The sequence below is a fragment of the Malurus melanocephalus genome, unplaced genomic scaffold (assembly GCF_030028575.1).
Source record: "Malurus melanocephalus ecotype Western Australia unplaced genomic scaffold, MMel_1.1 scaffold_772, whole genome shotgun sequence".
Lineage (NCBI taxonomy): Eukaryota > Metazoa > Chordata > Aves > Passeriformes > Maluridae > Malurus > Malurus melanocephalus.
Genome location: NW_026624004.1, coordinates 111,106 through 129,563, shown reverse-complemented (window position 1 = coordinate 129,563; position 18,458 = coordinate 111,106). Strand labels below are relative to the sequence as shown.

Genomic DNA, 18,458 nt, shown 5'->3' with positions numbered 1-18,458 from the left:
GTAGAGCTGTGAGGAAAAGCCAGGCTGCACAAATCCACAAAAACAGCATCTGCACCCTAGGAAATGCAGAAATGAGAGAAAAGTCCCCTCTTTGCTCTCATCCAGCAGCCACAGGATGACTCGACATCCGTAGCTGGGGCTGAAGAACGACACCATGAACGGGTTTGTTGGAGTAGAGCTGTGAGGACAAAGCCAGGCTGCACAAACCCACAGAAACAGCATTTGCAGCCTGGGAATAACAGAAATGAGAGAAAAGTTCCCTCTTTGCCCTCATCCAGCAGCCACTGATCCCCTTTCACTGTTTTGTGGGAGAAGGAAGCAGGAGGACATCGCAAGGGGATGACTCCCATCCAAGAAAATGCCTATGTGAGAAGACAGACGTTCGACATCCACATCAGCGCTTCAGCCCAACGGGAATGMGCTGACCCTGGAAAATTGATTGCTGAAAACGTCCAGGCTGTTTTCAATTTTCCAAGACAAGGAAACTGCTCACCCAGACTGAACCACGGCAGGCAATGCCACAGTCAATCTGTGACTGACCGGAATCGTAACAGCCGCGATTTGGAAGCGCATCTCGGCCGGAGACATTGGGAACTCGGCGGGGAGCGTTTGGGATCAGACTTTGTGTTCTGGGTTTGGCCTCTGGGGAAGGCAGGGCTGCTCCATCCTTCTGTCCCAGCTTTGGGAGAGGTGTCACAAGGACTCAGTGACTCATTGCAGACAGCTCTGAGCTGCTTTCAAATTGAAAATCTCTTCAAACATCTGCCCCTGAGGTGGTTTTCACCAGATATGCCAGCTCACCTTTCCTCAGGGAAAGATCTGGTTTGGGAATTTCTTCCCTGTATTTCTAATGTCACCATTTTCTGGATAATTTATCTGTCAATGCCAAGTTTCATGTGCTCACGTTCTATGTTTGAATTGGAGAATTTAATGAGCCAGAGAGCCTCCAATCAGAATTACCTCCACTCAAAATTCCTACTTTACAGATTCTTCAACACTTAATACTAAAACACACTTTAAATTATTTAATCTTCCATTTATCACCGACACAGAAACCCAGAACTTTTGTCCTTGTAGCCCCATGAACTAAAAAATTCCCATCTGACAAAAACAAGACTTTCCAGATAGCTTCAAGAATGTCAAGTGACACAGAACTCATTTCACAGAATCAAACAATTACAGACTGGTTTGAACTGGGAGGGCCTGTCAACATCATGGGACACCTCCCACTATTCCAGGTTGCTCCAAGCCCAGTCCAATCTGGCCTCAGACACTTCCAGGAATCCCAGGGCAGCAGTTGGTGGCCACGGCCAGCGAATTCCTTTAAAATTTGGGTGTCATTCCTAATTTGTCTGAAGTGCYGGGGCTCAGCTCCTGGATCTGGGTGCTCAAGCCAAATTAATCTCCTTTAGTGAATTACACAAAATGATTTGGTGAATCCTGAGTGTCCTTTAGTGAATTAGAGCTAATGAAGTGCAGAGTTCTCAGATGCAGGGGCAGGGGTTGACCTCCCATTGCTCGTGGCCGTACGAGGGAAAGAGCTCCGGCCTCGATTTGTCCCACTTTGATCCAGCTGAGCTTGTGCTGGAATTTCAATTCCCAGGGATGCAAGGTCTGCTGGGCAAGGCCACCCTCTCCCCTAAGAATCAGATATTCAATGATTTCCAGCTTCTATTTTGCAGTCCTGCTCATCAGTGGACTTAAAAGCCTTGAAGGAAATAATGTAAGTGTAGCAAACCTACTGTTAAAATTCACTCCATGATAACACAATCACTGGAAAAATGTGGGCAGTTTGAAAAAAAACCCCAAACTAAAATCAATGATCTGCCTGTCTGTCCACACAAAGTATTCTTCCAGCCCTCCAACCCTTTGAAGGCAACTTCTGGGTGATTTTTGAACGCTTCAGAGGTAAGAACACCAAAATTAGAGTATCTCCCTGCTGGCYTCACTAATGTCACATAGAGATACATACTCAGCATATATTGCACTGCCACATCTCATTGGTCTACTTGATTTGGAACTCCTGCTCCTACCTTCACATGGTGCTTTTCTATACAACCATAAGATCGAGAAATAATCCTCCTGAGGGACTTTTATATATCMAAAACAACTGCAGGAACTTGGAATTTTCCATTAAAACCCCAAAACAAATATTGCAAAACAAGGTATTATTGAACACGTTCCAACATTGCCAACTATCTACAACTTTTTAATGAATAACTACAGCAAGCATTATTCTGAACTGTTACTCGAGCAGGGCTTCAGTTATTTTCCCTTTTAAAAATATTTTTAATAAACTTACCCWGTTTAAAGATCAATTTACAAAGCATTTAAGTAAATCAGCCATTTTAGAACCATCCTAATTACATTCACCTCATTAATGAGTGGATATTCTCCACCACTTCATCCCCCCACACTGCAGTAAGAGCCTCTTATCCTCCTGCACTCCTCTGACTTACCTGTAATTCAATTTGCTTCCCCCTCTTTTTTCCCTGTGAAATACAATCAACTGCAAAAGGAGCAAGGAGTCAAGTAAGATAGAGAGAAGCAGAATGATTGGGGGGTACAGAAGAAAATCAAGATGGAAAATACTTTTTCTGAAAACACAGACTGTGGACTGACTTTGCTGTGGGAAAATTCTGCTGCCTGCGTAGCAAAATATCCTCTGCACACCATGGCTTTATCTGCTATCAGTTAGTAAAACTCTCACCAGTGACAATGGGCTGTCAAATTTCCTTGGGGAAAAACCCAAAAACAAAAGGCAACCCAGGTTGAGAACCAAGGCCATGCATTTTTCTCCCTGAAGTTCTGCAAGCTAAACCTCTGGCAATTTCTAATTAAGCTCAAAACTAAAAGCGACCAACTTTTTAACAACTGAATCTCATCCTTAAAACAAAGTTTCTTTAGGTCCTGACAAAAAAAAAAAAAAAAAAAAAAAAACCACAACAAAAAAAAAGTAGCATAAAGTATCAAGCATCAAACTTATTTACATTCCTTACACTAAGGTGGCAATCAACCCCCAAGGAAGACGGTCCAATTCTACTATTCTAAAGCATTAAAACWTCATCTTTCATGGCTCATCCAAAAGCAACCTGAGCTACCTGGGTAATCAGACTGAAGGGAGAACTCTAAGGAGGTAAAAAAAAGGAATTTATTTTCCCTCCCAAACCCACAGATATAAAATATGCTGCAGATCCCAGCCCGATGCAGCATCACTGTTTCCCTTCTAAAGGGATTTTGTGGGGTGGAGGCTGTTAGGGGGCAGAACAGCCTTTCCTTCTCATACCACTAAGATTCATTCAACTTCCTTTTCTTTTTATTAATTTCACCCATTGGATGTGAGGTTTCCTCCCCAGTCCTGATCTCCAGTGGGGGTACATGGCCTGAGTGTTCTCCTCCCTTATTTTCCTGCACTGCATAGAGAAAAGGAAAAGCACATCAAGGCTTTCTCACCTACTCTCACAGCCCAAGCCCACGCTGATACAAGAATCATTTACCCGACACTTAACTTTCTAGGTGATGGAACACAGCAGAATAATCCCATAAAAACAGCTACGAGCTAAGTCCATGTCCAATTGAACTCGCAGAAGTTCAAAGCAATTCAATTACCCGTTTGGGAATAAGGCCAGACACCAGCCTTAACACCTCCAACACTTGAGAAAATGGCTCTGGACTCCTTAATGATCACAAGAAATCATTTTTTCCACTCTTCTACTCACTGTAGATGAGTAGGAAGCACTCTAGCATCACTGAGGAGATGCTCTTCTGCAGAGGTCCCTTCTCCAATTCCCATTAAAATTCACTGCTTTATCTAATAAGCAAAGCTCAAGACTTACAAAACCAGCTGTGCTTTTGGATGTAAGACCTACATTTGATATAATCTGCATAATATGGATGTGGGCAGGAGCCAAAGTGTTCAGAACAGGATCCTAAGTCTGGTAATTGGTTTAAGAATGATTCTGATCAAGTCCAATCAACTGAGGCGAGCAGGATGGGGAGCGATGCCAACATTTCCCCTTCTTCGACACGTGACACAGGGCAGGACCTCACAGCACCATCCTGCTCACAGGACATCCAGGATCTGTCATCTCATTTATTACAGCAGCAGCAATTTTTGCAACATCACAGGCACCTCCTTRGTGTCACTCAACTCCACCTCACCATTTAAATGGAAGAGCAAAAATCAGGAGGTCAATTGTGTCTTTCCAGCTGAAATAGGTTCTTTCAAAGCACACAGCTAAAAAAAAAAAAACACTTTTTTCAACTTGTTAACTAAACCAGTGTTTAAAATATCACAGCTGACAGTTGAACTCCTTAACCTGCTGGATTTTTCCTGTGTGTGTACACATGGTACTGGTAAGAGCTGAACAGCTGGGGAGGTGGATGTCCTCCTAAAATTAATAAAAACGGGCATTAAGGATGGCATTGCTATTTCCAAAACCATACAATTTGCTCATCACCCAGTCTGATATTCAACCACCTCATTCAAACCAAGTATTGCTCCAGATGCTTTCTACCAGAATCAGTGGCATCAAAAAAACTCTACTTCCAGCTGCCCACTCTGAATTTTGTAACCCTGTTTTAGGTCATGCAAGATGATTCCTCTCCCCACACGTGTTTATGAGATCCAAGGAAGGATTAACACAGTTTTACTCACTCCTTCCTTTTCTACACAAAATCCCAGATTGGTTTGGGTTGGAAAAGACCTTAAAGCCCATCTGCCATGGGCAGGGATGGAACTGAGAAATGAGGYTGATCAGGGCCCCATGCAACTCTTTATCCATCCCAAAGGATGCAGTTGATTCTTATAAGATGCTCAAAGGAAGGGCTTTCATTGAGCTATGGCTGTCCCATAAACAGGGCACTGACATCACAAAATAAATCCCAGAATTAMACAATATTCTGAGCTGGAAGGGACCCACAAGGATCATCGAGTCCAGAGGCAAAGACTGTGAYCCTTCCAGTGCTGCTCTAAGGCACTGCTGGAAGAGAATTGAGACATTTTGGTCACAAGAGTATCCAGTCTTCAGAAATGCAAGCTTGGGCCTTTTCCATTCTCACTGAATGAGTGAATCTCCTTTAATTCAAAAGGTGGGGAGGTTCTGGCTGCCCAGAGAAGCTRTGGAAATGACCCTGGAAGTGTCCAAGGCCAGGCTGGACAGGGCTTGGAGCAACCTGGGGCAGTGAGTGGCAACCCTGCCATTGGAATGAGACRATCTTGGATGTTCCTGCAACCCAAAGCATCATTTGATTCGCTGATTCACAGCAAGATAAATATTTCAGAACCACCTAAAAAACCTTGCACCATATCAAGCAAAGCTGCCTTCAAACCAGGAGCTGCTGCTGGGAATTSTGGGGCGTAATAGAGGATTAAGGATCTGACTCATCACTTATGCTCATCAGTTGCAACTCCAGTATTTTCAGAGGAGYTGTACCAGTTTTCAAGAGAGAGAGAGAAAAACCTCAGGCCTGAAGTGCTCATCATGCCAACGAACACAGAGCCATCCTCACCCATACGTTTGCATAATTATCTCCTGCRCTTGCATCTCTCTGGCTTCTGATTTTCAAAAAGAGGCCTCTACTCCCATTCATCCTGATTCCAAACAAAATGTAATTCTTGTAATGACTGCTCTCATCCCGGGGAGATGAGGGGAAGGAGGGGAATCAGGCTCAGAGCTCAGGCATGAAGCGTCACTGGCTCTGTTTAGGGATGCAAACCAGGGGCTCAGCAATGCAGGGCTCTGCCTCACGCCTTCCATCCGAACGGGGACAATTAATAAGAGCAGCCTGAAAACTTCTGAAAATAAATCCGGCGTAATCAAATACTCACCGCTACGCAAGTGGAGCAGAATATCAACACATCATTTCTTCAGAAGGCTTCAAGTTTCTCAGCTGGTTAAAGAGCCCCAAATCCTGACTCACTATTCTACACGAGCTGTTCTTCCACTTATTCTCTGCAATTCTCTGCTGATAAAATAATTTTACCGGATGCTGGCAGTGAGCAAACCCAGCAGTTTTGCCACTCTGGTGAGTAACTTAACTCTGCTTTACATCTCTGGGAAAGAGAGAGAGAATTTGAGATTGATCTTACAAGGCAAAAATATAATATAAATGGCAATTATTGTCATAATCCAAGTCTTACAAAAGGGACTGACCTCTGACTAAGCACAGGGCTGGCAGCCAGATACTTCTGAATTCTACTCAAGGCACACACTGATTCACACCGACACCTTATCTGTCTAACCCTAACCTTCCCCACTTCCAAAATCTGGGTTTCCTGCTATTGTTGCAATTCTACAGCAACAAGGCAGGAATTCAAACTGTGAGCCTGGATTCAAGGGCAGAATGAGGGATCAGAAGGACTAACAGAGAGAAAAGCTGTAGTGGCAGCTGAGTGCTGAACCAGGGCCCAAAGCCTAAAGCTGTGCCAAGAGCAAGGAGGAGCTCTTGGATTCGGGAGCCAAAGACTAAACTTTGGATAGATCAGCTCTGTAACAGCTCTCAGGGCAGGACTTGTGTGCTTTATTTACAATAAATCCCATGAACATGAGATATCCATGAGATAGCTTAACCCATGTTAACTCAAGAAACAGAGTAATTAAAAAAGGCATCAATAAAAGTGAGACATGGGCCTGCCCTAGAGACCAGACTGGCTCATCCCTGGAAGTGCCCAAGGTCAGGTTGGATGGGGCTTGGAGCACCCTGGGACAGCGGAAGGTGTCCCTGCCCATGGCAGGGGATGGCATTGGATGAGTTTTGAGGTCCCTTCCAACCCAAACCCAAACCACTCTGGCATTACAACCCAAAACACTCTGGGATTCTATGAGAATTCATAATTTTTAGCTGTTCAGATTACAGGGTACAGTGCTGTGTTCTGCCTCCTCCATTTAATTTCAAAATTTTAAAATCCAGACAGAATCTCAGAACTCTTCTCTGTTAACATGAATTCTGCCACCTGGGGTATCTAAATACTCCAATCACCAGATCCCTGTRGGGCAGGGAAGTAACACCATATATTTTTTTGTGACCAAGAGCTCCCAGAGAGGGGCTGAACTTTGGACAAGCCCAAATGACTTCTTCAAAACCACACAGGAATTCTGCAAGAAGGCAGAACAAGAATTTGGCCAAACCCTGAGCGTTTTGTCACTGCACACCCAGGGTCCATCTATAGAATCACACATGACAAGGTGTAGGACAGCTTTCAAGCAAAGCCATCACCAGCATTTCCACCACCTCTTCCACACATGAAGAAAAAGAGACATTTCTGAGGTATTTCAGGCACCTTCTTCTCCTTCAGGATCCAAAAAACATTTCCTCAARAGAGAAATGGGTTACTTCAGAAAACTCAAATCCAAGCCCAGCAAAGAGCTGAACCTCACCTAGCCCTGCTTTTGTGCTTAACCACAAAGCAAATTATTTTCCACTAGAAAAACAGTTTGCAAGGGCACCTTTAGTGGCACAGCCTTAGCAGAGACAGAAATTCCACTTGGAGAACCTGGGAATAGATAAGAGTCTCCTTGAAGAAAATAAATCATAACAGCAAAAACCATGGGCTTCTGGCCACTGCTGCTTCCATGTTGGAGTTTTATTTTAGTTAGAAAATAGTTCTATTTTAGTTAAAAGAAATGAATGTTCTCATTAATGCTCTTAAAGCAACAAAACATTTCTTTGTGTAATCCAGACCTGAACAAGGGAAATTCACATGGCAGACAAGACCCAGCCTACATTCCACACTGCCAAGGCCACCASTGCCCCATGTCCCCAASTGTCCCATCCACACAGCTCTTAAATCCCTCCAGGGATGGGAATCCATCACTGCCCTGAGCAGCTGTGCCAGGGCTGCAAAACCCTTTTGAGGAAAAGAATTTCTCAATTCAAAAAGATTTTTCTGTAGGTCACTTTAGCTGTGAAATCATGACTTAACTCATCTGGTTTATTTTCAAGTAAAACCAAGGGCTCAGGCAGGACATTGTTTCAGTTCAACTAAAGCTAAAAGAGCCAACTGAGGACTCCCAGAGTCACCCACTATTTACATGATGTCACTGGAAAAAAAAAAAAAAAAGAGATAATCAGCTGAGTTTTCTGTTTCCTGGGTTTAATTAACCTGTTCTGTGCCACATCTCCAGGACACCAGACAGGTACAGCTCAGACTGTGGTGATTTTCTAAACCCCTGAAACTCAAGTGCCTGCTCTTCAATCTGTGCTGACTTGGTGGAGTTCACACTCTCCTTCTTCTCTTCCTGTTGTTTTCCCTAAATGATGACAAGGCTTCAATCCAGTCCTTTTCTATGTGCATTACTCACCCTGATTTTCTTTTCCTCCCTCCACAGACAGCCCTGTCATTGCTGGCAGTTAAATTCATCAGCACTGGCYTGATAATTCAGGTAAACTTGAAGGGACGACAGTGAAAATGTCAGCTTCTATCAGAAATCACATTTTGAGGGGTGTAAAACACACTGCTGGTCATAGCTCACTATTAACACCTATTAATTAATCAATATGGACTATCAAGCACAAGTAATTACTCCCAAATTTATGTGGAGCCCAATAGAGATAAACCTGTGCTGGCTACAGGACTGAGTTTTAGATAAATGCCCGATTCCTGTCAGGCCAAAATCAAGAKTTCTGTGTTCACACCCTGCCTCAAACTCCTCCCAAGCACTGATTTTCATCCCACTAAGGGTAAAAATGAGGCAGTGAAATAGAAACTGCAACCAAATGATTGCTTGGCTGTTCTTTTAGGCTGTTCTCTCTCACCATGGCAGTTTTAAAACTTTCAGTCTTAATCTTATTCATCATGTAAGTTCAAACCTCAGAAATATTTTTTAAGGCTCCATTTTCTTCTTTCCCCTTCACAATCCCATTTCCCCTTTTTAAAAGGTATCTATGGTTTAATCTGGAAACTTTCTATCTAAATGGSCCATCTTGGCCCATTTCCTCTGATTTTATACTCTCWAATCCCCTCCAAATTGGTTCACTCYAGTTTTCCCTCAGTCAAAAATTATTCACCTCTACTTCTGCTGCATCTTCCATCCCTGTATGAACTGCACATATACTGGAATAAATTGAAGAAGCTGYTACTGCTCTGCTGGGAGGTGGCAGCAGAAAACTGCACAGGGGCAGAACACCACTGAAACRGAGCTAAAACCCAGGAAATTCAAGYTATGCAATTCCCAGCTTGGAAATTTCTGGCAAAASCCTGAGACAAAGTTGTCAGATGCCCTTGAGCTCACACAAAACACAGAGGAGCTCTGAGGTCACCTGCCCAACTCCGAATTATGGGATAACAAAGATGCCCAGGGTGATGTGGCCTTGCCTCCAGACCTCTCTCCTGCTGTGAACCAGATCTTTACAATTTCAAGTGGTGATTTTAGTACTGGGATCCAACATAGTTCCAGCTAAAAGGGCAAAGAGGAGGAGGGTCAAGAGACTGGCTGCAAAGTAGGAAACCACTGGTTTGGACAGAAAACTAAAAAATAGCTAATTAATGGCTTTTTGAAATCCACTGGAGTTTGGTTTCCAACACCAAATCCATGGCAGTCATTATTTTCTGCTGAAACTCCCTCTACAGAAAGCTGTGACTGCACTGCTCACTTGCACTATCAACATGAAGGGATAAATCTTCATCCTCGAAATAATCCACCTGGGAAAATGTGATGTATTCACAGCAGCTCCGTTCCTTGCTACCTGTCCTGCAGGAAAGGTCCCTCTTCCCAGCTCAGTCTGACAAGGAACAGTCTGAAGTCAAAAGGTCAAAGTATCTCAGGAATTTTACTGCCAGGGGATGAGCATTTGGTTGTGMCTGTAACAGGAATATTGGGAACAGMARTACAGGACTGGCCAGTGRGAAATGAGTGACAGCACAGCACAGGAAAAAACCTTTCCTTTCAGCCTGACAAGCCTCAAAATTCAAATTCATTTGCCTGTTTMTTGAAGAAACAGCATGGAAACCAATGAAATTGAAGATATATGACAGAAGGCATTTAAAGGAATAAACTAATTAAGAATTCCAGGATGAGATTTGGACAACCTCGATTCACACTGGGATTCAAGATATTTGAGTTGCTCGGACCAATACATCCAATTCCAGAGTTAGGGGAGGTGCTTCAGGTTTTCTGCCTTTGCCAGAGGACACTGAATTCAAGGTGGCTCATCCCTTTCAGCAAATCTCTCCTTGAACAGATTTTTCTCTGATCAAGGCCGAGTTTCTAAGAACTGCATCATTTTCCTTCTGTTTCAGGGACAGAAATGTCGAAGCACAAACAATGCATCAGCCAGACCATGGGAGAAATTCAATGTCACTATTCCCTGATTTAAACGTCCAGTTATTTTACTATTCCTTTAATAGTTTATTCCTTTAATAGGTTTAATAGGTTATTTATTCCTTTAATAGCTTTAAATGTCTTCCCTGGTTTAAATATTTCACTAAACCAGTGGAACTCTCCAATTCACCCAACTGCTCATAATAATTGCAACCATTTCTCTGCTGTTTTTAGACAAATTAACAGAAAAAACACCACAAAATTACTCTTAATTGTTCTGAATTTCTTCAGAATTGTACTTACACTACTGGAAAAGTTCTGAGCATACTTTACATGAGGATGGGACGTTACAAAGCCTCTCGAGGGTCTTCAGTGTTATTCACCATTCTGTAAGACACAAGGAAAAGATCCAAAAACATCAGAGATGTCAGTGAGAGGCACAGAGATCCACCCACATCATTCTGGATCATCTGTCACTAATCCAGGCCCAAGAGACTCACACTGAGAAAGCTGGTGTCTGGTGTTGTAATCAGTCCAGAGACAAAAATTTAAATTACAATTGATTTCTTTTGGCCACAAGTAAATTAATCTATGCAATCATTTAGCCTTATGACAGTTACCTACCCTTTTAACTCACAAAAGCTATTAAAAGGATTATTTGGCCAACATCCGCAGAGAGCTCGGGAGACAGGTACTATGTTCTGAGGARGAATGACCTAATAGAATTTTCCTCAGCTATCACTGCTGATGTCTTTCTCCACAAACTAACACGGACTAAAAGTGCTCCAAAAGTCAAATTGTTAACCAACAGGAAAGAGAAAAGGCAGGAAGTTAAACCCAGGCAAAGCTGGGATACAAAATGAGTGGGTACAGCATCACTGGTAGGGTAGGGATCATTTCCTCTGCTCCATCTGTAACATCAGCAATCATAGATTGCTAATCCATGGAAAGTAATCGTGATTCACACATCTTAGATCACCTCAGGGGTTAAAAGTGCTTCAGACACTCCAGAATTCCTCTCTCACACCTGCTGAAGGTGAAGGTTCTTCTTGGGGAAGAACTGCACCTGTCCCAGATGGAGCTCCTATGGAGACTGAAGGGTCACAGAGCTGGTTAGGCTGGAAAAGCCCCCTCAGATCACAGAACCTCAGGATGGTTTGGGCTGGAAGGGGCCTTAAACATTATCAATTCCCACCCCTGCCATGAGCAGGGACACCTCCCACTGTCCCAGTGTGCTCCGAGTCCCATCTAGCCTGGCCTGGGACACTTCCAGGGATCCAGGGGCAGCCACAGCTTCTCTGGGCACCCTGTTCCAGGGCCTCACCACCCTCACAGGGAACAATTCCTTCCCAATATCCCATCCATCCCTGCCCTCTGGCAGTTTGAAGCCATTCCCTGTGTCCTGTCCCTCCATCCCTTGTCCCCAGTCCCTCTCCAGCTCTCCTGGAGCCCCTTTAGGCCGTGAAAGGAGCTCTGAGCTCTGCCTGGATCCTTCTCCTCTCCAGGTGAGCACCCCCAGCTCTCCCAGCCTGGCTCTACCCTCGGAGCAGCTCCATGGCCTCCTCTGGTTTCACTCCACCACCTCCAGATCTTTCCTGTGCTGAGGACCCAGAGCTGGAGGCAGAACTCCATGTGAGTCCCACAAAGCAGAGCACAGGAGGAGAATCGCCTCCATCAAGACCACCAGGTCCAACTGTTCCCCCAGCACTGCCGAGGCCACCACTGCCCCATGTCCCCAAGTGCCACATCCACACGGCTTTTAAATCCTTCCAGGGATGCTGATACCATCTTCATGTGAGGTTTTTTTTTCCCCTTTTTTCCTCTATGAAAAAACTCGTGAATTTTCAGGACAGGAGGCTGCGCTGAATGAGCTTGCTCAGCTTTTGGCCACCAGTTTAAGGTTTAAGGGAGTCCCCTTGAGTCTTCTCCCACCCAGCCACGGCCAGGGAAAGCTCTGGGTGTTTCCAGGGAGGGAGGTGCTCAGAGCTGCCCGGTGCTCTTCCACAACAACTCATTTAGCCCACACTGAGGTCCTGAGCTGTCTCTTTCTCTCCAGGGAAAGAAATCACCAAGATGAGATGTCCCAGTAGGATCTCACAGGTCACATTCTGTGGGCTGGGACAGAACTGGTGACACCAAACCACTGAGGGATGGAAGAGCCAAACACCAGCGCCCTCCCTATGAGCCACCCCAAATCTTATACAGAGACTCCCTCACCAAACCCCTCCTCCACSCAATTCTTTTATTTTAAACATATTCCCCAAGGCAGTCACAAAAAATATGAGATCATGCTGCTGACTTCTTGCCAAATTTTAATACAGAGAGCTGTTTTGTTTTCCAAAGAGGAACAAATTAGACTTAAATATATACAAACTTTCTGAAGGTCAGAGAGGCTAATGATAAAGAACTGGATTCCTCAGAGAAAGATCTGCTTCCAGGGTGAGCAGGGTGGATGTAGCAAAGGAGAAAACACAGAAAGGAAAGAAAAAATCACCTTCCATCATCATGAAATGCAGGATTAAAAGTAGAACGCGAGGAGATGAGATAAGAGAAGCAAAGAAAAGGCTGCTSTAAGGCAGGTTTTGAGATGACAAAGGCAGGAGGATGATATTAGTGATAGCARTGAAAGAGCAAAAAACTGGTATGGACCTCAGATGTTGTAAGTGAAGACCATTAGGATCCAGAGCGAATTTGGGATGTGATTAGAGGAGGAAAACRAGCTTTACCAAGACACTCCAGATCTGTGAGTGCACACAGAGGATGAYGGGATTTCAGCAGAAATAAACAGCAGCAAATTAATGAGAAAATATGGAAAATTCTCAATTTTTGCWATGTTAAAGTGCCAGGCAGATTTATTACACTCCGAGTGCAACCACAAACTGCCCCAGACCGARTGAGGAAGGACAGGGAACGCTCAGGTCTGCCTTGGGAGCAGCACTGGTGAAAGGAAATGCAGTTGCAGAGAAAGGAGAGGAAGCTGGAGCTTCCTCCGGCCGCTGCCAGCCCCGTCGGCCGCTATTGAAAAGGGGCACAAACAGTCTTTGACTCCACTTGGTCTAAAGTTCAGYGGCACAGAAATACCTCCCCCACCCCCAGACACATGTGAGAAGTTGCTTCAATGCTTTTGTCACTTAAGGGCACATCGGGCAGGAAACGAGCAAAAAAACCTTCACCTAAAATTCGAGTCAAAAGAATTCAATCCCGATCAGCATCGATTCCACCAGCAGCGAATCCTGACTCTGAATCACAACTCAATATCCCTCAGTCTCCTTTTAGCAATGAAGCAAAGCACCAAAGCAGCCAAGGCAGGTGTCACCACTCTCTGCAGTGATCTGGGAGTCAGAACTCACAAACCTTTGCCCTTTTCGCATTATTCATTAAATAAATTATCTGCTAACCCAGGGAAAACACAACCAGCTTCCCCCTTTCCTATTTCTGGTACAGACAATAAAATAAAAAAAGCCACTATTAATATGGAAATCATGGCTGCAGTTGTAGAATCAGATGTAATGAACAATCTTGTCCCCAGCTTAAGTTGCTATAAAGGCAGCTTAAATTTACAATGGATGAGTCTTCATGGCAATCTGTTTTTCAGATATTAAAAATCTCATTTTCTCGGTGCCAAGGACAAGTGGAAGYGTGAAGCACTGGAGTATCAACTCTGCATTTGTCTCACTTGACATGAAATCATTCTCATTTTAGTTCTGATTTTTAATACATTCTTGGGATCCACTTCAGTTTTCTTCATTTCTCACTGTGTGCAATTAAATGTTTTGAAGTAGAGTTCACCCTGATCCACAACACCCTGTAGAAGCAAGGAGAAAGTCACTTGGTAAAGATGAGGCTGATATCACTTATTTGGAAGAGAAACTCATTTTCTCTTTTAATTTCTGAGTGACTCACATAGTAATATAAAAAAAAAATAAAAAAAAAGAAGCCACCACTTTGTATTTCACTAATACCTTCCTTGGTGAGTTCTTTAAATGGGCCTTCCAAATAACAAACGAAAAGCTTCTGTCCTTGGGGAAGACAAACTTCATCATTTTGACATCAGTCAAACATGAACAGAGGGGCTGAATCCTTGGCTTAAAGCCACCCAAGGCAGTCTCAGTGGCTGAACAGAGGAGAGGCCCCACCACCACAACTGTCACACCACTCCTGAAAAAATACAGAAAAACCACGGTTCAGCCTTGCTGATGAACCTGGAGCCTTGGATGGTAAAGAAATTCAGCCCAGAGAGTGAAGTTCTGCCACTGCTGAACTCGTGGTAAAGGCAGATTCCCAACTCCATGCACAATTACAAATCAATCGTCTCCCAGAAATAGCAAAAAATTCAAAATTTAAGTTTTTTACTCAATGTAAGCTTAAAATCTGTGGGAATTGTGAGGTYTTCTGGGCAGAGCCTGGGCACGTGTGTTCACACATCCATAAATGTGTCAGGGGAGGGACACAGAGGGAATTTCTCCATGGAAGGGTTGTTAAATATTGGAAGGGGCTRCCCAGGGAGGTTTAGAGTCCCCATCCCTGGAGGTGGCACTCAGTGCYCTGGGYTGGGGACAAGGTRGGGATCRGTCACAGGTGGGAACCATTCCAAATGGATCATTTTGGAAGCGTTTTCCAACCTGAATAATTCTGGATTCAATTGGCCTCTCCACATTGAGGTAAAGCTGTYACCTGGTTTAACTTCTCTCCCAGGACATCTTGCCTCAAAACCAGCAAGAAATCAAGGATCCATCCATTCCAGTTCACACTGGTGATTAATCACCCTCTCCACTACAAATTTGTACTTGATTTCTACTCTGAACGTGTCTGGCTTCTCGTTCCAGACAGCAGCCTGCCTTTGCCAGCTCCAAGTCCTTTATTCCTGGGAGATGTTCCGACAGGCTCTTATTTACCCAGAGCTTTTCAAACTCCAGGTACTGCATTTGTATCCAAACTTCAATTCATCTGGGTACAAGCACAAAAGTAGGACTAGTGTCCAAAATACTGGAGCTAATCTAGGACTCTCTAGCCCATTTTCCCAAAATAGGTATATTAGGAAAAAAAAAATAATAAAAAAAAAAGCTCTGCCATATGACTTGAGGATGTGTTTTATTTGTGCCCTGAGAAGCAAGGCTGGGAACCTTCTCCAARCACTGCCACCTCCTGAGCACACCCCACAGCTTGGTGACGTGCAGCATCCAATTCCATGTGGAAATCCTTTTATCCAAATCCCCTGCTCAAGCAGGGCCACCAAAGCTCAGGACCACGTCCAGTGGATCTTCAAAACTTCATTTCCTCTGAGCAACCTGCGCCAGTGAGCRGAAAGCAGCAAGAGATCCCACTTTTCATGAACACAAAAATCCTCAGAAAAAATATTCAGAAGCCGCCTCCAACCAATGCTGTTTTCATTCACACTGTGACTGTGTTGTTTACCAAACCTTTCACAGCACAACCCTGGAGCAAGCCATATTTTGGGATTATGGTGAGGGAATGCAGCAGCTCCTTGTCAAGTTAACAGGTTTACAGTTTTTTTTATGGCATCCTCTTTTTTATTCTGAACTCTGAGGGAAAAATATCAACAGAAGCTTCTCCCTTTCAGAAAACAAACACCTCAATCTTATGATAAAGCCACAGTTTACAATTAATTACAGGTAAATGTAAAAAAGCAAGTAAGTAATTTCTTCTACAATGTGCCCTGCAACACATTTGCACAGGATCATTAGCTAAGGATCACAGTAAAAATTGTTTCTCCCTTCTTTTCCCTCCCAAATCCCATGAAAAAGAAACCTCCTTGCCCCAATTTTCTGGTTCCTACAGTACAAGTCAGAGGCAAAGCCCCATTTGAAGCAGATTGATGACAGATCCTACTACAGAGAAACTGAGGTCACAAAATCATAAAAGATCACAAAATCACAAACTCCAAGGCTTCCAGCAAGGCAGAAATGACCATCTGCATTTCACTGGAAAGGACCCTGAGTTACTCCAGAAGTCCTAGAAACCCATCAAAGGCAATGCAATCCCAGCAAAAGGATGTAATTCAGTGTTGTTTTGTCCATAATGGCAGCTGGAAAACGAAATGCTGTCACCAAGCACCTCTGCAGACACATTTAAGCAGAGCAACCAGGGTGTATTTTGGTTTTTGCTTATAAATGAGCTCCCAGCATTAAYGTCCCAACCACCTACACTGCTCTGTCTCCTGGATTGCTTCATGTTGTCCTCTCCAATCATGACCAAAAACTTGCCCGGAACCAAGGACAAGACTTGAATTGGCTTTTCTGGCTAAAATTTCATGTGAATGTTGACAGCAGAAGAATGAGAGCGAGGCACAAACTCCTGACTGGCAGGGACAGCCAACCCCATTTCCTTTGGGATCAGACAGGATTTCAGTCCATTCAGATCTGTTTGACCATTGAAATGGGAGAGGAAGAGTGAGACAGGAGCCACCTGACTCCTACAGAGCTACAAGAGTCCAGACAGACCCTGGAATGGAAATGAGATTGAAAGCACCTCCATAACCCCAGCAGGAYCACACCTCGAACCCCAGGTACACCCTAAAGAAAACACCCTCATCCCAACAAAACTGATGGATGGGGACTGCCCAGTCCTTGAGTCCAAGCCCGGGCGAAACATGAAATAAATGAGAGGTTCGTGGAAAAAACACCCCAATTAACAAATTATCTCTCTGTGAGGGATACAGGACACAGGATGTGCCAATTGGAATGAGGTGCTCGATTGTCAAGCGTAAGTATTCATGCTATGAATCCACCTCCACTGCAGACTGACAATCCCAAAGAGGATTCAGGAGCCCATCAGGAAGAGGAAATCACAGATTCTGTGGACATTGAAGATGGGAAAAGGCAGGGTCAACAAGGGACACTGCACAACACACAGCAGCTCCAAGAAATCAGAGTGTTCATCCAAGTGGACAGGAAGGGACCGTCCTTCATCCATCACTCTCCAGGGAACACCTCAGTAGATGCTCCAAACCCTCCTGAGTGGAATTCCAGAAACTGTACTTGGCATCAGGTCACCTGACAGTGGTAGATTAACTGCAAGAAAAGGCTTTGAAACGTGTCGATTGAATCAAAACTTGATTTTCTTTTTATTTGACTAGATTTTAACTTTTCCTGTGCCAAATCAGGAAATACTTCCAAAAGCTGCATTTTTTCAGAGGGGTCCATCATGCTTGGAATTCGCATCTGCATGGATGTAAAACCCTTGGCATGCACAMAGAACTGCAACTACACAATCCTACRAAGATGCCCAATACAAGSTGCACATTCAGAAGAACCTACACCCAGTTTCTGACCCAAAAAAAGAAATCAGAATTGTTTTTGCCATCACTTGAACCAGGAAGATGCRGAGAAACAAGTAATGCCTCACAAAYCTTTATTTTTGCAYTGTTGTATAGCACAAAAAAAAGTATTAAGAGGAAAGTGGTATCACCTGACAATAGCAAATTCACTGCATAAAATTTAAGTATTATCTGTTTCGAAGCAGGTTTTGTATTTAAGGTCATCATTCCTTTCCCCCAAAGAGGAACGTGATAAAACACTGTACAAACAATAAACTCGGTAGGAACTTTACAAAATATAAAATGGTGTTCTGAAAAGCATTCTGAGCTCTCAGTTACTCGTAATAAAATAAGAATGCAGCTCTTTTTTATGTCCCAAAAAAGTCGACGTAGAAATTGTGCCATAAAGGAGGCTGAGAGCAGGGGGTACCAGCGGGGTCTGCCCTCTGCTCACAGCTGCTGGAGGTCACAGGGCACCCAGGGCACCCATTTATTGTTCACTCAGACCACGAGGAGTTATCTGAACATCCTGCATCTGCCAGGGATGCTGGAGCAAGGCTGGGGTGTGGCAGACATGTCCCCACTGCAGCAGCACAGATCAAACATGTCTCCTCGCCCCGCTCCATCCCCGTGCCCTTGTCAACCTGTTGTGCTCCAAATATCGATCCGTGGCTCCACCGTCCTTTTCTGCTTCCCCTCGTCTTCCTCCCGCATGACCCGGACTTTGATCAGCTTCCCCTCTAAAGGAATTATCCCTGGCAAGCAAAGAGGCCGATCAAAGTTCCCTTTTTCACAGCTTTGCCACAAAGCCTGGGGGCTCTCCCAGCCCTGCAGGATAACACGGAGCAGCAGAGGCAAGGGAGAGGATGAGCTTTGAGTCCAAAGTAAAGCTGTGCCCTGGTGACTTTACACCACAGACA

The 18,458-nt window shown here is 44.2% G+C and overlaps 1 protein-coding gene across 8 annotated transcripts in view; it reads right to left on the bottom strand.

Annotated features, from left to right (window-relative positions):
- The window catches only part of HMBOX1 (homeobox containing 1), a 100,077-nt gene that overhangs the window by 59,214 nt on the left and 22,405 nt on the right, over positions 1 to 18,458 (bottom strand). For 7 of the 8 annotated variants that reach the window (XM_057385052.1, XM_057385056.1, XM_057385057.1 and 4 more), the window contains exon 2: positions 10,566 to 10,649. In XM_057385052.1, the coding sequence (XP_057241035.1) occupies positions 10,566 to 10,588 (23 nt within the window). In that variant the 5' untranslated portion in view covers positions 10,589 to 10,649. Of the gene's footprint in view, positions 1 to 5,830; positions 6,056 to 10,565; positions 10,650 to 18,458 lie in introns of those variants that run through there. The other variant, XM_057385055.1, reaches the window with a different exon arrangement.